Here is a 26151-nt window from a genome sequence, read left to right as displayed (position 1 = left end):
ATGAACCTTGTGTCTTATTTCAGAGAGATTCCCCCTCTACATCCAGACAGTCCCCAGCTAATGGTCATAGCAGCACTAACAATTCTGTTTCGGTAAGATTTCCAGTTCCACACAGAGAAAGTGTGAAAGTTTTGTTGGTGCTCATCTACCATTACTGTTATACTTATCGTGTGCTCAGTGGAAAATTATGTTCTACTGATAGAACCAAGGTTATTACGTATATAACTCCCCATTTTCTTTTTTAAGGTTTTTTTCCAACATATTCTTCTCATTAAAAGCCATACAGTAAGTTAAATGTTAATAACTGTAATGTGACACTTCAGCCATCTTTAAAACATTGTTAGCGGTTTCCTCAAAGTGAAGCAAAGGTTTAAAGAGGGAGTTTTATTTCCATCCTAAACTTTGGAAGCAGTGTTTGAAGAAAGAATAATTGTGCAGTTGGTATTCCAAGACATCTTAGACTCTTAAGTTTTGTGTTTTGAGAGACCTCTGGAATGTGTCCTGGTTTCCGCTATCTGAGTTAATGAATTGGTGTGCCCTCTGCTGTTGTGGTACGTGCACATACTTTGTGAAATATGAGCCTTGCCTGGATATGAAAAGCAAAAGGAAGTGGCTTTAAACTGCACTACAAGCCAAGCTACTATCATCACATCTTTAACACAAAGTACTTCCTGTTTCCTATGTATTCAGGTAGAAAGGTGCTGTCGATCTCCTGTATTTGGAAAGCCTAGTAGATGCTGAAATTTGTGTTGTTCATCATTTGTCATTGTTCTGACTAATGTAGTAACTGTATATGCAAGTTCCTTCAGTCAGTGCTGTCAGTATTGTGAGTTCTTGGGACTGGCTAAAAAAAGAAAACAGAATAACTACGCCTTTAACTAATAAGAAAATTACAACTTAGAAATGATTTGCCACAGGGTAAAGTACTTCAATTACTACAATGGAAAGTAATTATATGGATGAAAAAAATAAGAAATTTTGGTGAATTCAATTGAATTTGTAACATGATTCGTAGTAGTTATCTTATTCCTTGGCACAATTTATCACTTTATACATTTTTTATCATAAAATTTTCAGTATTTATTATAGCATCCTTCTGTTTTAAAAACAAGTCTAAGCATTAAGTGGAAAAAGGCATTCACATCAAAAGCCTCTTTCACTTACAGGTGCTTTTGTGTTGAAGATGCTGCATTGTTTATTAAAAAGCACATTTTCTACCTGCTTAAACTTTTTACCTGCTTTCTTCAGCTTGCTGCTAAACAGCCTGGGTTTGAGTTTTCTTTAAGAAAAAAGTATTTCTAAAAATGGGTCAATGCTTTATACTTTTGTCTGACTTACCATTTTATTATTATGTAATATGAATCACTAACAAATGATGCTGTATACCCTTAAAAAGTAAAATGAAAATTTCTTTTCCTGGGTTGACTTTATTCTGCAGGACTTGCCATCGACAACACAACCAAAAGGACGACAGGTGAATAGATATCCTCCACGGGAATTTTTATAAACTTAGCTGCTAGTGAACACCCCTGCTTATCTTTTTCCCTCCATATTCTGTATGTGCTGGACTAAAACATTTGAGCTTGGGAAATTTATTCCATTTTTCCATTTTTCTTTTTAACTCATTTGTATGTGGCTAATTAAAATAGCATTTTTTCATGTGTCCATACATGTGACAGCTGTCATTGTAAATTTAACTTGAGATGTTGTTTTAATTAAGAATGCATTAATATACTTACTGTTGCACAAGCAAACAGTGACCTACAAAGCTTTTCAAAGAATAAACTAAGGACAGTTTCCATTAAGAGTTGGTAAGTCTGAAGATAACCTCATATGTTTTCAGTCCTAAGGACCAGATTCACTAAGATGCCTAAACTGTGTAACCTGCACCTGAATAAACCAGTTGTACATGTCATCATAAACCAAAGAAAGATCTTCCCTCTCCAGAGAATTCCAAGAAATCCCTTTAGGGCTTTGCAGATGGTTCCCCGTCATTCTCTATGCAATTTTAAGAATTTTTTTTGAGCACATAGCATCAGGTGATTTGTGATTCATCTTCAATAACTGCTCTTTTTATATGTAGCATTTCCAGAATCTGCCTCTGAATCTTTAACTATGGACTCAAGCTCTTACTCTACCAAGGGTTTTAATAATATTTCTTGCAATTTATCTTCATCCAAAAGTCAATGGACTCCGTGATCTATAGTCTTTGAAACTCTTTTTGTACTACTAGCTCAGCTGTAATATCTATTACACAAATGCATTGCTCTCATTTTATTTCACATTTTTAAATCTACAGCTACATGGTTCTTTCATCTTTCTGATGTCTTCTGAAGTTTCAAGGCTGCTTGAATATAGTTCCGGGAAGGCTCTGTAAAAGACCTTCCATGCTGTTAGCTCTCTCTGCTCCACCCTTCCCCCCCACTCCCCCCACTCCTGAAGCACTTTTCCCAGGAGAAAAGAGTTAGTTCAAGACAATATCAGCATGATGGTTCTCCTCAGACTTAAACCATTTATACCTTTTTTTAAGATTCTTTTCCCGTTGAGCCAGCATGTTTTTCTGGTAGCTTGTCATCCTTGAGACAGTAAGGGCTTGGATAACAGGTACACTGGTATATGTAAGGAAGCCTGCAACATTCCATCAACAGCCACTGTTATCTCTGGATGAGAATAAAATGGATAAGTAGGGCTCAAACTGGAGCAAGCAGTTTAAAAGAAAGGAAAAGCTTCTAGATGGTAAAAATACTGCTCACTTTTCTAGACTCGGATTAAACAGGGGGTCAGAGCAGTATTTGACTACCTCATAGAAAGCAAATTAGTAAGTAAAAGCACCTGGTTTTAAAATATCCTATTTTTCAGATTTAAAAAATAAATGAAGAGGTTGGGTGACTTGTCTAAAATCACACACTCAATACGTAGCAGAACAAGGATCAGGTTTAGAATATTAAATGTTGAGTTCTGTATTAGTATTATCATCAGATGCTCTCACTTTAAACAGATATAAGTACTTCAGGTACAAGATAGTGGAGATTAGTCATTTTAAGTTAATTTATTCATATAGTTGGGTTGCATATTTGGCTTACTGTAGAAACGAACTTTTTAAAGTGCCATAAGTAGTGCTAATACTGGATATTTGCAGCTTTTTCTGGAGCAGAATTTGAGCAAGGTTGAAAAGTGTTTGGTACAGTTCAAATAAAGGATATTACTTTGCAATATGAAACAAATTTTTAAAAGTCTAGTCAGTTTTTAGTTAGAAAATAGCAGAGTACACATGGCTGAGTCTCTGCAGGGTGATGTGTGAAGTTCATAAACTGTACAAATTACTCAAACCCTTACATCTGGTCTTGTAAGTAACGTAATTATTGAAATGGGCATCTGATTTTTCCTCTTCATTCTGTATCATTGTGTTCATGACATTTAACTCTGATTTTTAAGATCCTTGGATACATCAGGACTGTAGTTAGCAACCAAAACTGGATTTCAGTTTTCTTTTTATTTCCTAAGGTTGTTTTCTTTCTATTTCCTAGTGTTGAGGACCTCACTAACACATAAAGCAAGGATTGGTATATTATTAAAATTGTGAAGTCAAAGTCCCCATTCTTACTGTTTATGTGCCTTGGAAAATAACTTACTCAAACCATTAGTTTTCATTTCTATGGGAGCAGACTTTTACTGAAAAAACTATGCAGAGATTTCCCACATTCCCCCTAAACAACTCTACGTGGTGGGCACAACCCTGGATTTCCTATTTAATCTAAAGAAAATTGGTATTAAAATTTCAGGCTAAATACTAATGATCGATAATGTAGCACAAGTCCATTACACTGTTCAATAATATTTCTTGTCATCAATTTTTTTAAATTTATTGTGCAACTTTAGTTGGTAATAAACTACAGCTCAAGTTATAAGGTGCTAGCTTTCAATCTATAATGATTTATGACAAATAATATTGATCTGAGGGACTCTACCAGTTTACTGCAGATCCACATAGAGTCTTCAAAAGTGTAAATGTATTTGCTGTTGCTGTTCAGGTTTTACAGTATGTAGAAGACATGAGCATTTAAAATAACATCACATCTCCATTGTTCACTGATTGTTTTTCTTTTCATTTTCAACTATCACGTATGCTTTTGCCACTCAGTTTCTTCCTCTGCTTGTTTGCAAACTGTGTGTGTAACTACATGCACATATCAAATTTTCATCTGTTATTCTGTAACAGTAATATCTGTATCAGTAATAATATGGCAGTGTCTTTTAAAAACTCTTCTTTATAGATATATGTAAGAGCACAATTTGAATATGATCCAGCAAAGGATGACCTCATCCCCTGCAAAGAAGCTGGCATCAGATTCCGAGTTGGTGATATTATCCAGATCATTAGCAAAGATGATCACAACTGGTGGCAGGGTAAACTGGAGAACTCCAAAAATGGTACTGCAGGTCTTATTCCTTCTCCTGAACTTCAAGAATGGTATGACTTAGGTTTTCTACAGAAATGAATCTAGCTTTGCTTGTATTTCTGTCTTTCATACTTTTCCATTCATGTACAGCTAGTTTTTATGTAATTTTTCCCTTTTAAAAAAAAAGACTATGTTGCCCCAGATTCTGTGCTATTGATTATGTTTTCATATATGCATAGCAGCAAAAGTTGCATGCAATATCAAGTGTATAGTTACATTAGAAAAATAAACACCTATTTTAATAAACATCATTTGTGCATTCTGATATGCTTCAGGGAACTAGGACTGAAGGTTAAATGCAAATGTTTCTATGAGGGTATCAAATCAATTTCTTTTTTAGGTTCTAAACACTGTTTTCACCAGTCCTGCTGGCATGCATGTACATGCTGCAAGAATGAGGTGTTAGACAGCTGTGGAGCACAAAGGTCATAGAGGGAGCTGGGTCCTTCCTCCCCTTTTCCTTATTCTTGTGAAAGCCAAAAAGTAGAGAGAAATCATAGCACAGAGATTCATGGATGATAGGATCAATGAACAGTAATGGCAGCCATTACTGCAAGAACAGTGTGAAGCGTTTAACCCACCTCTGGCAGAAAACAGCCTGTTTAGTAAACGTCCAAAGTGTTGGCCAGAGTTTGGGCAAGTGCAAGTGCTATACCGTGAGTGTTATGGCCATAACTCAAGAGAGTTTATCAGTATGGGTAATCTAGCCCAAAATATTTCATACAAGATTGGCCATGTAAAAGAACTAGAGTGCTTTAAGAGTTTAAAAGCACCCATACTGGCTGAGGGAGATTTTGCTAGAGGAGGAGCAAGGGTAGATGGCCGTTGCATTGCGTTTCAAGAGCTCCCTGGCGTAGGGGAGACACTGGTATACATCACAGCAGGAATTCATGCAGTACTTCATCTTAAAGGTCAATGTCAGGAGACTTCCACAGCTTGCCCTGAAATAATTCAGACCATAGTGGCCTTTCCAGACTTTGTAGTCTTCCAGTCCAGACTGCTGCAAAGTGGTCTACAGCCATTTTAGTTTCCCCTCCTCCCATGCTCCCTTGATCTGTGAGCTTTATGATCTACCACAATCTCTATAGCAAAGTATCTCTGTAAATAAGTGCTTTTCAGTCATCAAAATAAAGTTTTGAAAAGTTTTACTGTATTCTTGTACATTAAACAGCCTTCTTTTTCTAATTCTAATGGCTTTTAAAAATACATTTATTGCAACAAAACATATTTTTCTACTCCATATGCCAGGCGAGTCGCTTGTATTGCCATGGAGAAGACCAAACAGGAGCAACAGGCCAGCTGTACTTGGTTTGGAAAGAAAAAAAAGCAGTACAAAGACAAATATTTGGCAAAGCACAACGCAGGTATGAAAAAAAAAAATTCAAGTATCTTTAACAGGTTAAAATTTTTGCAATCTAAGCCTTGCCATTAATTGCTCAGCTGGCACTGTTATGCAAACCTAATGAGTTACTTAGAAAAAGATAAGTAAAATCCTTTTTATGCCAACATCACTCTGCTTGTTCTTTGCTATTTAAACATAGTACTTAGCCGGTGAGAGTAAATGCAAGCAAGCTGCAACAAAATAAACGCATCATAACATACACTAATACAGGCTTACATTGCTTTGGTTTCTATATTTAAAGGAGCAATAGAAACAACAGGATATGAATTTTGCGATCTGTATGATCTATTTTATATTGTACTGTGCACTACAGAAGACTTTCCAGTACCATCACTGTTAATAAGTGTTTATAGTTATAGATTATATATGTGAAAACATCATGAAGGAACATTTTTCTTGAAGACTTACAGCTGGAAGGAGAATAAGAATCACTGTGTGTTCAGCGTGTAATTTCACAGTTACCAAATTGGGCAAACTGAAAGTTTTTCTCCTCACAGTGATTTATGTCTGAATCCTGAGTTTTTGAATTCTCTCTAGATTGCTGAAAAAATTAATTGTTTTAGAAAGTTTTGAAAACAAAAGCTTGTAGACTAAGCTATCTTTGCTGAGGAAATTTCATTAGTTTTAGCAGGAAGGAAGGAAGAACCCATTCTTCATGAGAAGAGGAAGTTAGTTCATCTTGTTTTTAAATATAAAATAGTATAGAATCTACTTTTACTGCTTTTTCATTGATATCACACACTATGATGATAAATATATTGTGGTGGTGTCTTGAGAGACTGAGATTATCAGAATTAAAGGATGTATTTGTCCAATTATTATAATGAAAGTATTTTATATATTGCATTAATTGGGAGGTAGGGCGGCTACAGTTGTGTTCTTAAACACATGAATTAAAAAAATACAAATATGTATTTTCACATTTCTTTTTATCTGTATAATCTTAGGGCAGTATCAGATCTCATAATATATTAGTACTACAAAATTTAAATTAACTTAAAATCGATTTGAAATTACAATTAAGAAAGTCAAGGAACAGTAATTGTCTCTTATATGCCTTAATTCCCAGTCACATTTAGGATTTTCACAGCTGAATATAAAATTGCTCATTACTCCAAGACCTGTTTTGTACTGTCTGTGATTGAGACAAATATAGATTGATAGTTTTAACTTGTTTTCATTCTTTTGCTGGCTTATCATTCTGAATGTTTTTAAAGCTTTCACTTCACTGCAGTAATATTAAACCATGTTTTACTAATTATGACCATAACAAAAACTGTTGAGAATAAACTGGATTTTATGACCTAAAGTCTTTGACAATACTGATTTTAAAGTATTATCAATTGTTGGCAGCATACATTCCCAAGACAGGCTGCTCCTCTCAGGTGTGCCTCTGTAACTGTTTGCGTGGCCATGCTATGAACTGGATTGAGGTTCTGACCTGGGCAAAAATCAACCCAATGAGAAACGTGGATTCTTTTTCTTTAGGGCAGACAATTTTTTTAATCCAGTTCACAGCACAGTGGGACTGAGTGTGGCGTGCTACAAAGGAATAAGCAAAGAGGATGGCCAGGGAAGGAGCAGGCAATGCATTAAGCTAGCTTTGTTCCTGAAGACACTGAACAGATTAAATCCCAGTCAGAGGAGGATAATTTGGACTTTTCTAGATTGACGTAGGAGGGACATTTTGAAATAGGTTGATGGCTCTTTGGCTTGCACAGTTTGCCTGCCTCAGTGCTTGCCTTTATCAGTGCTATTGTTCGTTTTTCATCAGAGCGCAATGTTTGCCAAAAATTAGAAACATGAACACAAAAAATTATCAGAATAGGTATAAAAGAAAGTAACTATTCTTTTTAGAATGCCATCTGACACTTCCCCTTTCCCCTAAAAAGTCAGAAGGTGAACCAAAGCACAGGCTGGAGTCAGAATTCCTCTTAGAAATGTTTATTCATCTTAGGGTCCATGAGGTATTATATGTGATGCCAGTAATGCTCCAGGGAATGAAGAAAAATGTAGGATATCAGGAGGTTCACTGAAATGTTCTAATGCTCACGTGAGTTCATTAACTAAGGTGGTACTGAATTTAGCTTCTCCAGAATGTTGTTTCACATATGGTATCATTAGCCATAAATACTACAACGCTGGTTTCTGCAAGCTTTCAGTGCATCTGTCTCAGAACTAAAAACTGATCTTTTCTTCTGTTGGATCCAAAATGAGTGTAATTAATTTGGACTGAGAAGTCTAATCCAGATGTCGTAATCTTGATCTCACAAGAAAGTAGAATTTATTTCTCCTAAATATTAGCATATGATTTATTAAATTGTTTAGCAATATGTAATGCATTTGGGGTCTTCTGTTACGTCTCTTAGGGATGAGATTGGACTGGGGTACTGAGAAATGAGTTGGTAAAACACTTTGCACTCAGTTAAGATTTCTGTGGCTAGCTAATGATTTGAGAGCTAAGGTCGTGGTATGGTATGTCCATGATGTTTCTGGAACTATAAAAGAGATTATTCTGCATATCAGATACAGTTTTTGAAGCCAAGAGGAAAATATTGGTGTTACTTTTTATAAATAAAAGTCAATATTTTCTCTTTTACAAAAAATATTCGTCATCACGCTTTTCTTCACTCCATATTTGGCCTTAGAGTATTGTATCCTTCCAGAGGCAATTTCACGATCATATGTCTCAGCATTCTAAAGTCTGTTTTAAACCAAAGCCCACAAAAAATATATATATTTTTTTCCATATTAGGTTCACTGACATTTTTATAAGTGCTCTAAAGACATACTGTAGTGAGATTTAGATATATTTTTTTATTTTACTGAAATGTTATTGCAGGACTTCATAAAAGAACACTCAAAGAGAACATACTAGAACTATGCTTCATATTATGCTTAAACTAATGTAAAAAATTGCCAAGCTTATTTTATAAAATATGTTTATCATTTCTTAATGTGATTTATTTGCCTTGTGTTTAGACTATTGCATGGTAAAGTTTATTTTGTGCATATACTTTTTATTTTACTAATATATTACGAGCCATATCTCAATGACCCCTGTACATTTTTCATGCTGTCTTACTCCCAATGGCCTCTGTGCATGTAAGTAACCTGTCAAGTGACAATGCCTCTTTATTTGCTTCTTACTGTTTCCTTTCAAGAACTCCTTTTCTTTATTAGCTAGTAACACAGAAGCATTAACTGTTCAGTCTTTAAATGTGTCCTGTATTCCTCGTATCTTGTGTATAAGGAAAAAATAATGTTCCTTTTGTGTTTGAAAACCCTACAATCATTAGATATCTCCATGTAGACTGAGACATATCTTCTCCATGCTCCTGGCTTGTGATGAAGGCATTAATATGTATCATTTTTGTTGTTTGTTCCTGTTTGTATCTAACATAATGTGGTTTTGTTCAGGAAGAATATAAAGGGTTTTTTTGTTTGGTTTTTTTTTTTGGTAATAGGAAAAGATACTTGCAGGGCTAGATGGTTAGAACGGTAGAACTGTTGAGCATTTGTAGATCTTTAGCTCCTTCTAATATGAAATGAACTTATTAGTTAATTTAAATACTGTGAAGTTGCCAAAAGGGCAGTAGGAAGAATTCTGTGTTTGCAGGTGTGTGGAATGGAAGAAAAATAGGACTAAATTTGCGCTCCAAAATGCATTGTAATATTTAGAGAAAGACTGAAAGATTTTTCTTCAGGTTGAAATTCAAAACGTTGCGAATGGACTGGGAAGTTTTCAGATCTATTATGTCAGTTGACTAATTTGTAGTTTGACCACAGTGAAAGAGTTGTACCTTTTCTCCGGGGTAAAAAGGCTGCAGTTGAATACAAAGTACAAAAAAAACCCCTGCCCTATAAAAAGGAATATATTGATTAAACCCTTTACCATATTTTCTTTCTTTAACTGGGAATACGCTGCAAAGAATGTGTGCTCTCTAGTAGGCTCCACAGTCTTAACGTCCCCTGATCTTAGTGGCTGAAGACTTCTGGAGCAAGTGAACTGAAGTTCCCCCACTGCCTACTCAGAGGGGTTTTGGGGAGGGGGGAGAGGAGGAAGGAGGAACCCAGTCTCTTCCTGAAAGATGGACAGGATGTAGCTGAAGCAAATACACCAGCTCGGGGGCTGGAAACATTCAAAGATCCCATACATTAGATGCAGTCTCCTCTCCCTCCTTTTTACAGCAACGACAAATACCGAACTGGAAACTCTTGTTAGTTATTCTTCTTGTCACTCTTGCTGATTGCTATAATCTTTAAAAATATAATTAACTGCCTCCTAGCTTATATTTTTCATTAGAATTCTGCAGAAATAACCAAAAATGATGTGTTATTGGGCACAAGGAGAAACAAGCTGATTTTAATGAACAAAACTCGATTTGACAAACATTATATACCTTGGCAATTGACAATGGATTGATAAGCAGGATGGAATTCATACATTGCAGTTGAAATTATTTCTGAAATAATACTTATTTTTACAACAGTGGAGATTCTTTTATGTAATGTCAGCACTTTTCATTAAAACTTTTCATTCTGTCACAAGTTTTAAAAGCATGTGAATTTAACTAGCGCTTGTGTTTAAAGAGAACTCTAATTACAATTAATGTGGTAGTTGTTTTGAAGAAGAAATTTCGCAAAGAATTAGCCCTCTTCTTTATTCTTTCTCATAAATCTTATTCAAACACAGTTATGAAAGTATGCCCTACCTTTGTGTAAATAGATGTTCTCATATTGTATTCATGTTGGTCACTGTCTACAGATTTTTTTTTTTTTTTAGTATTGCTATCCCTTAGGAATGCAAACATGTGAATGGCATGCCTTTTTAGCTGATTTTTGTGGTCTGCTGAATACTGCATGAAAGGACATGCAAACTTTTCTGAGCATTTCAATTGCTTTGTTACTGCTTTTTAACAGTTTTTAAATGAACATTTTTGTTAAAATTGCTTAATAAAGTGGTTTCATTTTCCTTACTATATTACTTTGTATTGTAAATCTAACACTTGTGAATTTATTAAATTTTAGCACAGTTAATTATCTCCCTTAATATGCCTTTTTCTCTTATCCCTGCGGGGTTTTTTTTTGTGTGTTTTAGTGTTCGATCAATTAGATCTCGTCACATATGAAGAAGTAGTAAAACTGCCAGCATTCAAAAGGAAAACACTAGTCTTACTAGGTAATTTTGAATTATTATTCTGAACATAACAGCTAGTTTTGAACCTCTTCTGGTGGCAAATTTATAATTCATTTTTGTGTTGTGGATTAGGTGCACATGGCGTTGGAAGAAGACACATAAAAAACACGCTCATCACAAAACACCCAGACAGATTTGCATACCCTATTCCTCGTAAGTAGCAATATTAAATGTAGTACAAAATTGTATGTAGCATCTTTGACAGCATACCCATTGTAGTATTACATATGGTCAGTTGTACTGAGATGAAGCTTATGTTAAGGAGGAGTGAAATGTGTTAGTGCTGGATATATTTCTTTTTTTCTTTTTTCAGAAGGAAGGGTAGTAAATAACACCACTTTTATGTTGAATATTTCGTAGTATTCACAAAGCTTCCTATTAAGCGTATTTCTCTCTTTTCCAAATGTCTGCTAATTTAGAATGAAGACTGAAACATTTTTTACGCATTTTCATCTTGCAAGTGCTAATTTTACTCTTACAGTTTAGTTAAAACAGGAACAGCTGTTAACTGAGGTTAAAAAGTGTGCATGGTTCCCATGAAAAGAAATATAAACTGAATTTAGAGGAAATCTTTATTAAGTGTACCATGCCTAAATGTTTTAAATCACTTTTCACAGCCCAGCCTTGAGGACTAGTAATATATTAAAATAACTCCATGTTTCCAGACATGACAATAAGGAAAAAATGCAATTAACTTTGCTGCTTACAAGTGGGTTGTTAACAGGAGCACTGGAATGATTGCCCTTCGTGACGGTCTCTGCCAGTACCACTGTAGGAATTGCATATCCTAGTAAATGATCTGTTAGATGTGTACCCGTTTTCCTAAAACTAAGTATTCTGAAATGAGAGCATCTACCAGCTAAATCTGTCCACTCTATTTCAGGCTGTCTTCAGAAACACCATACATTGCTCAGAAATGACATTGATGGCCATTGCACATTAATTTAAATATTTTTATACCTTGTTAGTGCTTTACTTTAAAATTGCAGATGAGTGTTTTTTTCTAAGGATTTTGTGGCTGCTAAAAAGTATTGCTTTTAAGAATGTATCTGTAAACCTGTTTGGAGGAGGGAGAAGGGTTAGTCAGCTGCTGGTTTAAGCTCCCTGGACTCACTAAGGGGTCAGATGCCCCATGACAAGCACAAGGAAAACAGAAAGAGCTAGTCCTTTTGGAAGCGGTAGCCATTAAATCACCTTAGCTGTAATGTGAAACTGCATTATATGCCACTCTACTGACTATATCTAGATACTAAAATCCTGAATTAGGCACGTAACAGTGTGGTGCCAAAAGTGTATGATGTACACTGCACCTATGTTATCCTGTATAGACAAGATTATATGGGGGTTAGGAACCCAGCTAATCTGTCCTCTATTACAAAGACCTAAAGGAAGAGTAATACATGTTTTACAATGTGTCTTTCACCCAAGCCTTCTCAGGTTGTGCTGCTGGAGGGGAAGCTATATGGGGTGAACCAGTTCTTTTGTCTTCAGACCCCTATTAAATGGACTCACCTATTCCTGCATTAGGTTCCTGCTCTGTGGAAGTACTTAAATTGCTTCTCCAATTACATAAGAAGACTAAAAAGACTTTACTGCAAATCCAGATGCAATTCAGGTGTTAAACATCAGTGTTAAATTTAGACACCTGTTTTAGACACCACCTGATCTCCAGTCCCACTCCAGAAGAGCGGTGGTCTCCTTTAAGTCCTGTGTCATATCTGCCAGACCTGTGTGGATGTATTAGGTATTTGAGGGCATTTAAAATAGCACTTTGAACTGATGTTTAGGGACCCAAAATACTCTCTTAGGTTAGATATCTAAAATAGATAATACAAATATCTTGCAGGTATTTTAAGTGTTAAGGGAATCTGACCTCTCTTTCACATGAGTCCAGGTAATTGAATTTATTCTCTCCAACTCTCAGGAATGGATTTTGACTGCATTTTCTGCATTCTTTCACAAGACCATGGAAGAAGAAGGCAGTGTTTGAGATAAGCTTTAGTTGAGTGTGGAATTTGGAGGCATGCTTAATGAAGAGAATATCTAGCTGCTGAAAACTTGTTCTTAAAGGTCATGTGCACACCTGACAGTAGTTAATTAAAAGGGTTAGTAGGCCATACAGCCTGTACCAGGTAGATCTGCAAAATAAATATATTCAGAAAGTAAATTATTGCTAAGTAACTTTCTAGTAAGTAATTTTTATACCTTGTTTGTGCTTTACTCTAAAATTGCAGGTGAGGTTTTATTTATGACACTTACAACGTTTTTACAACATATTTTTTACAACATTTGCATTCACAAGGGGAAAACCTCATAAGAATATAAATAAAGAAAACTAGACAAATGTTTTGACAAAAGAACAACATTTGAGGGAGATATAGCAGAATGACCAACCAAAATGCCATATTTAAGCTTAATATTGCTTTTGTATTCTTTGAAATTTCAGACACAACCCGACCTCCAAAGAAAGATGAAGAGAATGGGAAAAATTACTACTTCGTATCACATGACCAAATGATGCAGGATATATCCAACAATGAATATTTGGAATATGGCAGCCATGAGGATGCAATGTATGGGACAAAACTGGAAACAATACGGAAGATCCATGAGCAGGGACTAATTGCAATACTTGATGTAGAACCTCAGGTAATTTATATAAAAATGGGACTCATCACAAATCCTTGAACCTTGTTTTATTGAGATACATCTAATTTTTTTCATAGATTGTATGCTATATAAGTCATGCATATAGCAATATGGGACAAAAGTCCCTGGAACACCGAGGTATCAATTTGTGAAGTAGACTTCTGCTAGTCATCGGGTTAGAAGAACATACAGCAGAAAAAGTTCATAGTTTAGCTTGGTAGAGGACTGCTATTACTTGAAAATCAACTTACTGTGTAAATTTTTAATGTATGAATCTTTTCTCCAGTGAAATGACTCAAAACAGCTGACTGTCAATGGCTGCCAACAGTAAGATTTTAGTATGTTGAAAATTTTCTCTTTTGATTCTGTATTATAGGGTAACCTCATTCTCTAACTGCCTCCTGGCTCCATATCAGAAAGTCTGTGGGGTCAATCACTGATGCTGATGCTGTTTGCAGAATGACCAGATCAGTCTGGTTACTTTATAGTCCTTAGTGTGTTACGGTATTATAGCTTTCTGAAAGAGGGAGGGAAGGGAAATCAGGAATTCAAGAAACATCAATAGTTTGTTCATTCATAATATAAAATCTTCAGTGGAATACTCTGATACATTTTCTTTGAAACACACATGTAGTCATGACTTTCAGTTCACAGGGATGTATTTATGTGTTTTCTAACTGAAATAAAAATATGAACAAATGCGATGCTTGTATTATTATAGCAGATTAAAGAAAATGGGAGGAAAGACAGACTGAAATAATTTGAAAGGTGATTGAGAGAAAAAGCAATTTAATTCATAAGAAAACTCTCTTTCCTGGAGTAACTGTTCTGTCTTGCCAACTACAAAGTAGGTCTGCAGGTTATCAAACACTGATCAAAATTAAAATTGTGACTAGTGTTGTCTCTTTAAATTTGCTCCTCTCTTTCTTCTGAGTGAGTGGATTCAAGAAATTAAAATTCTTTAGTAAGAATATCATAACAGAAATAAGATACCTGACTAAGTTATTCAGCACAATTCATATAGTATGCTGGTGTGGTACTGTTTTGAAAAAATAAAATCACACATTTAAGAGTTTTCAGGGAAAGGAACTTTTATGGTTTGTTCAAATGGAGCGGTTGTTAAAAGTGAACTGTTATGATAAACCTTTTTAACTTGCTTCTGTTACGCTCAGAAGCAGTGCAATTCTCAGGTGCCATTTTAATTCTTGACTGTAATATAATTTTTTACTTGTTATGGAAATGCAAGGTCACATGCAGTGATAAGCACTAATTTTAGTCAAGCCAATTTACATTTGGTAACTGCTGCCTTTGCTACACTTCTCCAACACTTCTCTAGTAAACTTCTTTCTTAACCGTCTTCCTCCTGCATCAGTCTCAACTCTTTTAAGGCCATGGACCTATCCCTAGTTGTTTTACACCACTTGCCTGTTTTCAGTAAGGTATTTTTAGTTATGTGAGTTTCCTTGACTTTCACAGATGGAGTTCCTCTCTTTTGTTTAGAGGAGTTTGCATTGGTGATATCTATAGGTGGGTTTCAGGCAGCAGAGATGAAGACCTTTTCAGCTTGGGAACAAGATGGATGTAAAAAATAATAATAATAAAAAAGCCAAAAAAAGAAAATACTTTGGAGAGGGCAGGAAGTGGAAGGAGAAAAAGGAAGAAAAGGGGCTCTTAGCAGTCTTACTTTATATTATCCAGGCATTTGAGTTCAGCTGAGGTATGTTTACTTGCTGTTCTACACTTCAGTCTGACTTGGATCTGGAGCAAAGTTTCACTTACAGTAGCTCTTTGTGTCACTCATTAAATCATGACTGAGTCAGCTTACATTGAGAACTCTCATTCCTTTTGCAGAGATTTGGTTCAGAGGAGCTCTGTTCTGCATTTACTGCATTAGTGCTGTGCTTACTACCCTTTGTGCTTTTAAAAGCTTTGTACCTCTCATTTCACAATATTTTTGTTTGTTCCAGGAAAATAATAATAAAAACAGGTAGAATGAGTCAGACAAGAAAAAAATGAGATTCTAATCAACGTTTATTCTAAATAGTTCTTTTTTTTTTTCCCCACACCATTTTTGGCATTACTATGAATTTTTTTTTAACTAGCATTAACCATTCATTTTACATGTAAACAGAAGTCTGTACTCTGTCTATGGGAAGAACCTCTCTGAAAATGCTGAAGCCTCAACTGTCTTGAAAACTCTTAATAATCACTTTAATGACAAATGTACAGTTTGAACCCCCCGAAATCAGAATGATACTACAAGTGAAGTGTTTGCATTACTAGGTACTTGACTCCAGATCAATTAAAAACAAATACCAGCTTTTCTAAATCATGTTTTTTTATCTTTTGCCCTTGTGACTAAGCTTATTTCACATTGATTGGGGATTCTTCTAAAGTATCTGTTTTTTTTGTTTGTTTTTTTTTTTAACTTAGGCGCTGAAGGTCCTGAGAACTGCAGAGTTTGCTCCTTTTGTTGTTTTTATTGCTGCACCTACAATTACCCCAGGCATTAATGAGGTAAGACATGTTACAACCTAATGTCTTACCAGAGACAGAATTAAGGATGGGATTCCAATATGCAGATAAGAGTTTTCAATTGTTTCTTTGTCCGTAAATAGAGAGGCAGAAGGAAAGTTCCATAACAACATTATGAACTTGACTGAGATGTGTTTATCATTTAATGACTGATTTTTCTAATTCAAAATATGAGCTTCAAATTGGAGGATGTATGCTAAAAACACGTATTGTTTTATTTCGATCTCTGCTCTAGCCAAAGGTTCCATTTTCAAATCCTTGACAAATAATTAACACAAATGACTCCATTGTGAGTCGTAGTGCTAACACCAGATTACAGCTGGCCTGAGCTTAAGAAATGAGTGTGCATGACTGTGCTGTCATTCCACTTTTATGCTGAAATATTTTTTCTGTACAGCATACATATTTCAGGAATAGACATTAATTTCAAAGACTGTTCTCTAAGAATTAGAAGTAAGCTTTGTCCAAAGGGATAGTTCCTTATGGAATAATGTTAAGTATTCATGCTGGTCCACAGCCTGAATTTCCACAGGCCCACATTTCCTACTTAGTTTTCATAGAGTATCCATTGATTTCAAGCAATTCAGGATTTAGGTCACATCAATGCAAATGATATTTATCCAAAAACTTCATCTGCTCAACTCTTTTTGAACCCTGCTACTAAGGTATTTAATTAATTGAATTTGACAGTGAACCTGTTCTAAATCTCCTTGATGTCTCATTGATCATGGGGGGGGAGTCATTGTGATCTTTGTCTCTAGAGCCTGTCTGTTTCTGTAGAAATTTAGGCACAACATGACAAATACGAAACCATGACATCACTGCAGAGGCTTGCAGGAAGATAAGGAATAGAATAGGCTTATATTTAAACACAGACACCCTAAATGATTCTGTTCTAATAATTCTGACTATTCTAATAGCTCACTGTTGCTGACAGGAGTGGTTCTCTCTAGCTTGCTTCTGGACCTGTACTGTCCACTTGTATGCACTGGCCATGGCACTTGCCAGATCCTTCGGGGAGCCACTTCAGCTCGAAAGTGGATTTTTGTCAGTTTTCAAGCAGCTCGCAAAGGATCTGACAAGCACCAATGCCACAGCAGGCAGCGAAAGCGCATAGCCAGAAAGAGATGGGAGGGGGAAGAAGGATCTTTTCACTTCCATAGCAGTAAGTTATGTCATGTCACATCACTATGTCTTAGGAACCCACACCCCAGCTGTACTCTAATTCTAAAATTTTGTATTCTAGAACCCTATACTGAATTTGCCTTTGTGCAAGCAAATGGCTTAGCATCACTTAAAAAAAAAAAATCATTCTTAGATTGCATCAGACAACCAGTCTGCTTACAGCAGCACTAAGTAGGCCTAGGTTTTCTGTGGAATTATGTAATTGCTTGTGTGTGTTAATCCATACCTGTGTCTCAGCTCCCAAACAGTCTTATCCTTGGCCTCACTCATCTGCCAGTGGTACTTGCCTTTTAGTCTTCCAGCTGTAGAATAGAATAGAGAGAAATTTGGCACAGTCAATATAAGGGAGAAAATGTTCTCCACAGTACACTGAGAAGAGAAGTATACCTTTTTTTACTACTGGTGGGGAGATGTTTATTCATGGCAAAAAATATTAGCAAAATAAAGCGGTATTACATTCTAAATATTTAGGTTCATGCTTTAGAACTACGTCTTCTTTTTAAAAAGAAAAAAAGTTCTAGTGATTAAAGTCTGTGTGCACACAGGGATTCACTCAGGCACATAGACTGCTGAACGTGGGCCACACTTATAAATCATCCTAGTTTATGAATCAGTTAAGCTGAAAGAAAGGATGGGGCAGAAACAGCAGTAGTAAGAGACCTTACCCCAATCCAGTGTCCTGTTTTCCAAGATTTACTGTACTGCATGAAGAGATAAGCAAATTATGTCTGTGTATTAGCAGCTTACGAGACAGCAAACATGATTCTAGAGTGCATGTTTATATTTCTCATTCATTCTTCCTTTCTGAAAGCTTCATATGCGTAATAAGTATCCCTTTCTGTTTATCCTCTTATCTTTGTTTATTTTACAAGCACCTTATGAAAACACTTCTGTAAATGACTGTCCTTTCCCTCCCATGTTTTTTCTTGAATTTCATCTTTGCTTTTTTTTTTCGTTTTCCTGCACTCGTACTAATTGTACATAGCTGCCAAAATGGTGCAGAAAATTGCCTGTAAGTACCAGCTAGGAGCTGATAAGGTAGTCCTAGTTATTTTAGTAGTTTTAGAATGTAGATATGCTTGTTCCTATTCAACATTACTTTCATTATTGAATAAAAATTTAATGTAATAAAAACCTTAGACATCTGTGCTAAAATATATGTAATAAGGATTATTTGCTAGTAAAAATGAACTAGAGAGTAAAATTTCTGCTCTTAGAACTGTACATTTGGGCTTCATGGTAACAGCAGTGCAAAGGCCTGATCTTAAAAAATATCTATCTTGAGACAATTTAGCCTGTCATAAAACACACAGAATATTCCAATATACACACAGTAGGATCACGTGGTAGGAGTTAGGAGACAAAATATTATGCTTTGTCGTTGAATATAGCATTGCACTATGAGCAGTTCTGCAGAGGACAAAACCAATTTAAGTCATGTAGGAAATCTCCCATAGCCTGCCCACCTGCCTCATTGCAAAGAAAACTTATATCAGTTTATCAGTGTGGTAAAGCAAAGAGAGGAGAGGGCACATTGGGAAACTCAGGAGTAATTCCTCTGTCCTCCAGATGTTTTTTTTCCCCCCACCTCACCTCCATTGGCCAGTCAGCAACGCAGAGGAACTGACAGGCTCCACTTCTGTGATCTAGATCTTCCCTGAGCCATGTGTAGCTTCTTCTCCCTTTTAGCTATGCTTCCTCCCTTCCTATAGCCATAGAGTAGAAAGGATTTTTCTTATGATGGTTGCAGTCCATCAGCTGTTTAAATCAAGGAGAATTTTTTGCTGTTGGAGCAAAATTGGCAAAGGCTTGATGGCATCTTAATACTTTGTTCACAATCTTAGAAGGGAGCATTAGTCCTTTGTGCCTTGGCTGTCGCAAATGGCAGCTATTGTCCAAGCTACTTTAAGGCAAACAAAAAAAAAAAAAAGGAAAGAAAGGGGGGGGGGGGAAGGACCTGTCAAAGATAGAAGAAACTGAAGATTTCACTGATGACCATTATGCATATAGGAGAGATTTCATGGATGAAAGTAATGTTTCGCTCCTTTCTATCCCAGCTATGGTGGAGAAGGAAAGAAGACTAGCAAAGTGAACATAATTCTAGTGATAGGGAAGAAAGGTCTGTTCCAAATAATGGACACTCTGCAACTAAATCCACATATAAAATCTATTACATGAGAGCTGAGGGGAGAAGAAAAGACAGATACTCTGCTCCCAAATCTGAAATTAAAAATTGGCCATTCATTTGTCTGTCTTCAGTTATCTGAATATTTTGATAAATATCTTATTTCTTGACACTATTGAAAGCATGAATTCTGGAGAATATTCTTTAGGAGAATATTCTGTGTTCTTCACTATTCAAGATTTAATTAAGGAATTTTTAAAAATTAGAAGGAACTTACTACAGCATAAATTTTGAGGAAGTGTTAGCTTCACAGATGCATTTTGGCATTTAACTAATAGTCACACTTAAACTCTTAGCTAAGTCCAAAATTATTTTGAATGTACAAAAAGATATTCTATCACAGACACAGGTAAACTTTGACCCCAGAATAAAACAAAAAAACAAGAACTGTAATCTGCCTTCTTTCTAGAGAATTTGCAAAAGTTTGAGCTTGTTTGAGAGCTACTGCAATGGCCTATCCCAGATGTATTACTGCCCAAAGAGTATGGGACAGAAGTAATGTTTTATGTTTCCAACAGGCTTGGAAATTTAGATATTCTAAAATACAACCCACTTAGAATGCAGTAAAGTTGAATCTGGGAGCAACTAAGTCAGGAAAATATTAAAATCTAATGAATTTTTGAAACTCTTAGTTTTGTGACATCTAAGAGAGCAAGTTAAATATTAATATTTAAAGGGATTTTTCCTCTCATTCTTTTTTACCTACTCATTGTTTTTTTAAGCTGAGATAGCTATAAGTTTTTCAGATTTCTATTCTGTCAATCACAGTAAGATAGATGCTTTAATGAGAAAAGTTCATACTCATACATGTTGTAGGTAAAGATGACACTGGAAAATCTGAATAGCGATTAGAGCTACATATGAGTGAAGAGTTCTAAGTCTTCATGGTTTCTTTCAGGCAATGCTAGTCTTGTGCCACAAGATTAAAACTCACTTAAAGGTACAATATGATTTTACTAGAACAGGCTTTAAAAATAAAATTAATCTTAATGAGATGTGTTTAAGGCACTAAAAGTATTCTGCTTGACAAGTGTGATTTTTTTTTTTTTTTAAATAGGTTAATTTAAACAGAAAAGATTAGATCCTCAGCTGACGTAAACTGTTGTCTATCTTTTGAAATCTCTGAAAAGTTGCCAGTTTACCTATCTAGGTTTTTGTCTCAGAGGCACTGTGCCATTTAAAATATTCCACAGAAATATTTAGTATTAGTATTCATCCATATTGATCAATCTGAGAATAGCATAGAACAAATTTGAATGCACTCATATTTTGTACAGAAGCCCCAAGCATTGCTGCAGTTGCATATTGTTCCATAAAAGGAACATCCTGTATGCGTAAGTGCATGTGAAAAGCATTTGTGTGGCTTTGTTGAAATGGAATTTTTGGTTATTATCGAAAGAAGGTGACATTCCCTCCACATTTGGGGCTGCAGCTTCAGGAAACCAGCAGAACTGTGAACTGCTCCTCAGGAAGTGGTTGGTTTCATCGTATAGGGAAGGAGAACCGTCTCAGTGCAGGTTATTCCCTTCGGAGGACCTGAAAGCCACTGCTCCACATCTGCTTGTCAGTGTAATTACCAATACTTGGAAAGTTTAACAGAAGGGTTTCTTATTAAGCAGATAAAATTCTGTTCCTAAAATAACTTCTTGTGAGAAGGGTTTCTGTGCTTCCTGCAGCCTAACGCTCTTCTTATAATCAAGAAGTGCATCCTTGTTGTTTGAACAAGTAAGGTAACCCTGTAAATACTACAGAGCAGCAATTCTGTTCATATGAATACTGTTCATATGTAGTTTTGCCCCAAACCAGGTGGGAAGGGAGAGAATTATTTATTCCTCTGGCTGTTTCAAAGTTCCTGAAAGCAGCAATCTGCAGAATATAGCAAATGATCTGTTGAGTTTCTAAGGGAATTTGCAAGAAGAGAATTCAAATTCATACTTCCTTATTGCTACAGAACCCTGGAAACAAGCTTTTGGCAATCTCTGTCTCTCTCAGAACCCCAGGCCCAGCCAGCAAAGCCCACTGCTGTAGCATTGCTGGCAATAAAGAATCAGGCAGAGCACCCACAAAATAGGATGCACGTGGTGCTGTAAGGAAATCCACACAAAACCATGAAAGTACGGAATTGATTGTCACTCTCCCTCTTGAGCTTGAATGGCACGGTTAGCGTTCAGAGTATCGCGCTATGAAACGCTAGGAAGGGCGTATTCTGAAATAGGAACTACGGTGTAGTGAGAGAGAGAGAGAGAGAAGTTCCTTAGCAGTAAATGATTTTAAAGGAAGTAAACCCTGAAGACTGATGTTGAACAGTAAAACATTACCAAAACTGGGAACAGCTGATATTTGCCAATATACCCCATCCTGTTTGTAGCATTCTTACCTGGACATAGGCCAAGCGGCTTGTATTTGTGCACTTTGTATGCTTTATTCTCTCTTGCTCTGTGTCTGTGCTGCTTTTCTAAGCTTCCATCCTGTGCCTTGCCTTTCTCATCCTAGACAAGTGTTTTGTCCCAAGTATTGTCAGTTAATGAATTGTGTTTGAATGTGAGTTTTGAGACAGAAATTGTGCTATTTCTTCCTGGTAATTTCCACAGAATTATGTAGGGGTTCTAACTCATCCACACGTACTTAAATCTTTTTTTTTCTTTCTTTTTGCCTGTTTTCTTCTCTGTAAGCAACAGCTAGAAAACTGTTGTGCGGGAACATGAAAGGATCCAACTTACCTCTCCCGTTTTCTTTTTCTGATTGTTGAATAGGACGAATCTCTTCAGCGCCTGCAAAAGGAGTCTGAAATCTTACAGAGAACATATGCACACTACTTTGATCTAACAATTATCAACAATGAAATTGATGAAACAATCAGGCACCTGGAGGAAGCCATTGAGCTTGTTTGTACAGCATCACAGTGGGTTCCCGTCTCCTGGGTCTATTAGGCTGGGCACCAGATATTTGGGGGGAAAAGGAAAAAAAAAAAAAAAGAAAGAAAGAAAGAAAGAAAAAATCTTACCATTACTGGGAACCACCTCATACATGGAAAACCTCTTTGTTATTGACCTTGTGTCAACAGGTCTTGGCCCCTAGAGACTACCTAGATGTAGTGTGACCTAAATTTATAATTATTGTCATGTCCTAATAGATAGGAGGAGGGGAAAAAAAAATTAAACACTAATTTAAAGAGACAGTATCTTTTTTTTAATCATTTCTCCTAAACTTTAATAAAATGTATCTTTAAATATATGTATTATTCAGTCCTTTGGAATGTTATATTTTTGGAAATCATAGCTTTTTATTTCAAAGGCCCCTAAAAACTGCACAAAATAGATGCTGCTGTCTATAATCTATTTTAATAGTAATAATAATATGATTCTGTTACCTTAACTTGGGGGTGGAACACTACATTCTTTTTAGAGTCTGATTTTTATGGATTGGAATACTTTGCTCTCTTTTATTTATTTGAAATAATTAGTCTAGTGGTTACAAAACAAATTCATAAATTTTAAAGGCCTTTCTTTGCTTTTTTTTTTTTTTTTTTTTTTTAGAATAGTATTTTTAAGTATTTTTGTGTAACATCCAGGTAATGTGATACTGTCTCTTTGAAGAACTCTGTAAAACTTTTGGAAATTTGAAATTGGGTCTTGACTCTTAATGCATGTGGACAGTCGCAAGCGTTCATGCCGTTGGTGTATCTGTGTTGAAAAAACTGTAATCTACAGCAAAGTACATTCCGTTCATGGGAAAACGTACCCAAGGGAATAAAGTAAAATATTATTCTGACTAAGTTGTAAACCTATGCACATCCCTTGCATTTTGGGCAACTTTATAAAAAAAAATGATTTTTATTAATAATAATCATGTAGTGAAATGTGTTTGTAATTTTGTCTCAATTTAATTTGTTGTAAGGTGGGAGGGGGCAATTACTGGTTTCACCATTTCAGATCTGTGTTGTCTGAGAGTATTAACGTTTTAATTAAGTTTAAGCAAAGAAATGCTGATTTTTAATATGTATGTAATTGTTTTAAAATGCACACATTTTAAAAGAAAATAATGTGCAATGAAGAAACCAGTTCAGGCATTGCGATAAACTGACTATTCCAAAAGACTCATCTACAACAGCCCTGTAAATTCCTTTAAAAATGGTAATTAACTCTACAGTCTGACCAATTTTTTTTTTTTTTAAATATACTTCCTTTTATGTGTTCAAACAACAAGCTTTTGGGTCCTTCATTTCATCACAGATTTATTCAGGGAGTTTCAAGAACAAATCAGTGACTCTTACAGTGAGAAAATTTTTCTTAAAAATCTATTAACTGAAGGCCCTGGTAGGAATACAGTCTACAGCATATTCCAGGGGCTTTGCTTATGAGCACAGTTTGAACTAGTTTGGAATTAGAGCAGAGCCAAGTAAGAAAATTTAACCATGTGCTAACCTTATGTTTTGTTTCCCTTCTTCATGCCCTCACTGGCCCAGATGGTTTATATTTCTTCTGAAAGTGGTTAACAGAAACAAGCGTTACCACTTCTTTTCAGGTGTCAGAAATACGATGCTCCTTAAAATGATTTATCTTAAAAGCTCAGTTGACTGCTCTATTGTATAGGATGAAGTTTAGCATTTGTACTATAATTATACAGTGCTCTTGAAGGGCTTATCCTCAAAGTTCAACTATCAGCTGTAATCGATCTACAGATTGTTTGTTGGTTGGGACCACTGCGTATATAGTCAGAAAATGTTCTCCCTGCTGAACCTTTGTCATACAGTGCATAGGTTGCTACTTCTCTCCTGCCTCCTTCTCCTGCAAATGAGGTGATCTAACCTCTATTCTTCTTGTCAAATCCGTAGGAAAACTCTAGGTCCAACTACACTTCCAAATCAGACAACTTGTTTATTCTGCAAAGCATTTGCAACACAACTCCCAGTCGGTAGTACAGAAGGGAGCTGAAGCCAAAGCTTTGCCCTAGGTACAGGACTCATTGATGCTACAAGGGGAATCACTGTGTGACTGAGTCCCAGAACAAGGATCTTACCCCAGCCCCTTGACTTCCTAGCCTGTGGAGTACTGACAACTAAAATAATGAGAAATTATCTTGTATAGACCAAGCATAAACAAGCCAGTGAATAAGGAGGAGCCTATCAGATTAATAGTAGCTGCTCATCTGTTCTGGATTTAGCCCCTTTAAAAGGGGATAGGTACAAACTGTGAACTATATAGTAACAGGTGTTTTTTCAAGTACTAGTGTTGTGTCTTTTTAGTTCTGGGTGAATCTTAGCAGGTGTTCTTGTAGATCAACTGTTGCAATGGTAGTATTAAACACTAGCTGAACTCATCGAAGTGACAGGTCAATTCACTTTCAAAACTACCTCTTTTCCCCGTAAAGCACAAAGATGAGAAGACCTACTGAAAATCAAGCAGTGGAGTGTTTCTGATGTTAGAAATACAAACTTCTTCTCCGGTAAGCGTTGGTATCTGATTTCAGTGACATGTTATGCATCTCAAATGTTTATGACATTAAACAGGTAAAGTAGTTTTGATAATTAGGGTATAGCCCACCATAAATGGTTTGACTACACACTTTTGACTCTGTTAATGTGAATTTCTTGAAGATTCTGTATATTCAGCCTGTAAGGAAAGAAAACTCATAGGCCCATGAGGGTGCTTCTGCCTTATGTAGATGAAAATAAGTAGTGATTTAATATAACTGATATGCTTTTCTTCTCTAAATTGAGTTATTCATTCTGTTAATATTACACAGTAAAAACTCTGACTTGGAGAGCTTTGGGTCTTATATTCTCACTGCATAACCCTTTATCAAAAGACAAAACCATAAAGCACATCAGTCAGTGTACTGTCCTGCCTCCTCTTTACCATAGACTGTTTTCCTTGTAAGAACCTTAGGTAGCAAAAAATTTACTTAGAATCCACCTAGGCTTTAAATACAACTAAACCATACAGCCCGGTTAACTCTGTGAACCAGTTGCAGCACAGTTCCGTAATCTGTGGAGCAAACCCAGAATTCCTTAGCCTGCCTGATCCATACCTCCCCTAACTCCTGCCCAAACACTTCTGATCTGTCTATATTACTTGTATGGTATATAGAAGGCAAAAAGCTGCTGTAAACTGAACTGGAAGTTTCCCTTGCGTGGGGAAGACTCATGCAGGTGCAGAGCTAACATTACGATTTTTTTAATAATTTCCAGTTGGAGAAGAGTCCTCCTAGTACTATAAATATCACTGCATAATTTAGAGCACCTCTTGGACTTCTCTAAATTTATGCTGAATGTGACCTCAGAAGTGGCTCTGGGTTTGGGAAGAAACAAACATTTCTGTTTGCCCCTTTTATACTTTATTTTTGTACAGGGGCTCATAGATTTGTAAAGAAAACTTGATCTTATCAGTATGCTGCCTCTCAGTCTGACTGCCTGTGATTTCAAGGTGTTAAATTGGTCCAATAAATGTTCATTAACCTCTGCTTCCATTTACTTAATAAAAGTACACTAGGTTATTCAATGTCTCAGAGTGATAAGATTATTGTTTTGAAATGG

The 26151-nt window shown here is 35.9% G+C and overlaps 1 protein-coding gene across 5 annotated transcripts in view; it reads left to right on the top strand.

Annotated features, from left to right (window-relative positions):
* Positions 1 to 25379, top strand: part of CASK (calcium/calmodulin dependent serine protein kinase) — a 235665-nt gene extending 210286 nt beyond the window's left edge. For 2 of the 5 annotated variants that reach the window (XM_067297844.1, XM_067297874.1), the window contains exons 18-26: positions 24 to 92; positions 1439 to 1474; positions 4275 to 4471; positions 5709 to 5824; positions 10964 to 11044; positions 11135 to 11215; positions 13509 to 13711; positions 16145 to 16228; positions 22370 to 25379. In XM_067297844.1, coding sequence (XP_067153945.1) covers positions 24 to 92; positions 1439 to 1474; positions 4275 to 4471; positions 5709 to 5824; positions 10964 to 11044; positions 11135 to 11215; positions 13509 to 13711; positions 16145 to 16228; positions 22370 to 22546 — 1044 coding nt within the window. In that variant the 3' untranslated portion in view covers positions 22547 to 25379. The remainder of the gene's footprint in view (positions 1 to 23; positions 93 to 1438; positions 1475 to 4274; positions 4472 to 5708; positions 5825 to 10963; positions 11045 to 11134; positions 11216 to 13508; positions 13712 to 16144; positions 16229 to 22369) is intronic. The other 3 variants (XM_013941692.2, XM_067297852.1, XM_067297866.1) reach the window with 3 other exon arrangements.
* The last annotated feature ends 772 nt before the right edge of the window (positions 25380 to 26151 follow it).

Source organism: Apteryx mantelli, chromosome 1, assembly GCF_036417845.1.
Source record: "Apteryx mantelli isolate bAptMan1 chromosome 1, bAptMan1.hap1, whole genome shotgun sequence".
In the NCBI taxonomy this organism is placed as follows: Eukaryota; Metazoa; Chordata; class Aves; order Apterygiformes; family Apterygidae; genus Apteryx; species Apteryx mantelli.
Note: the sequence above shows the minus strand (reverse complement) of the source record. Positions and strands in the feature narration are given on the sequence as shown.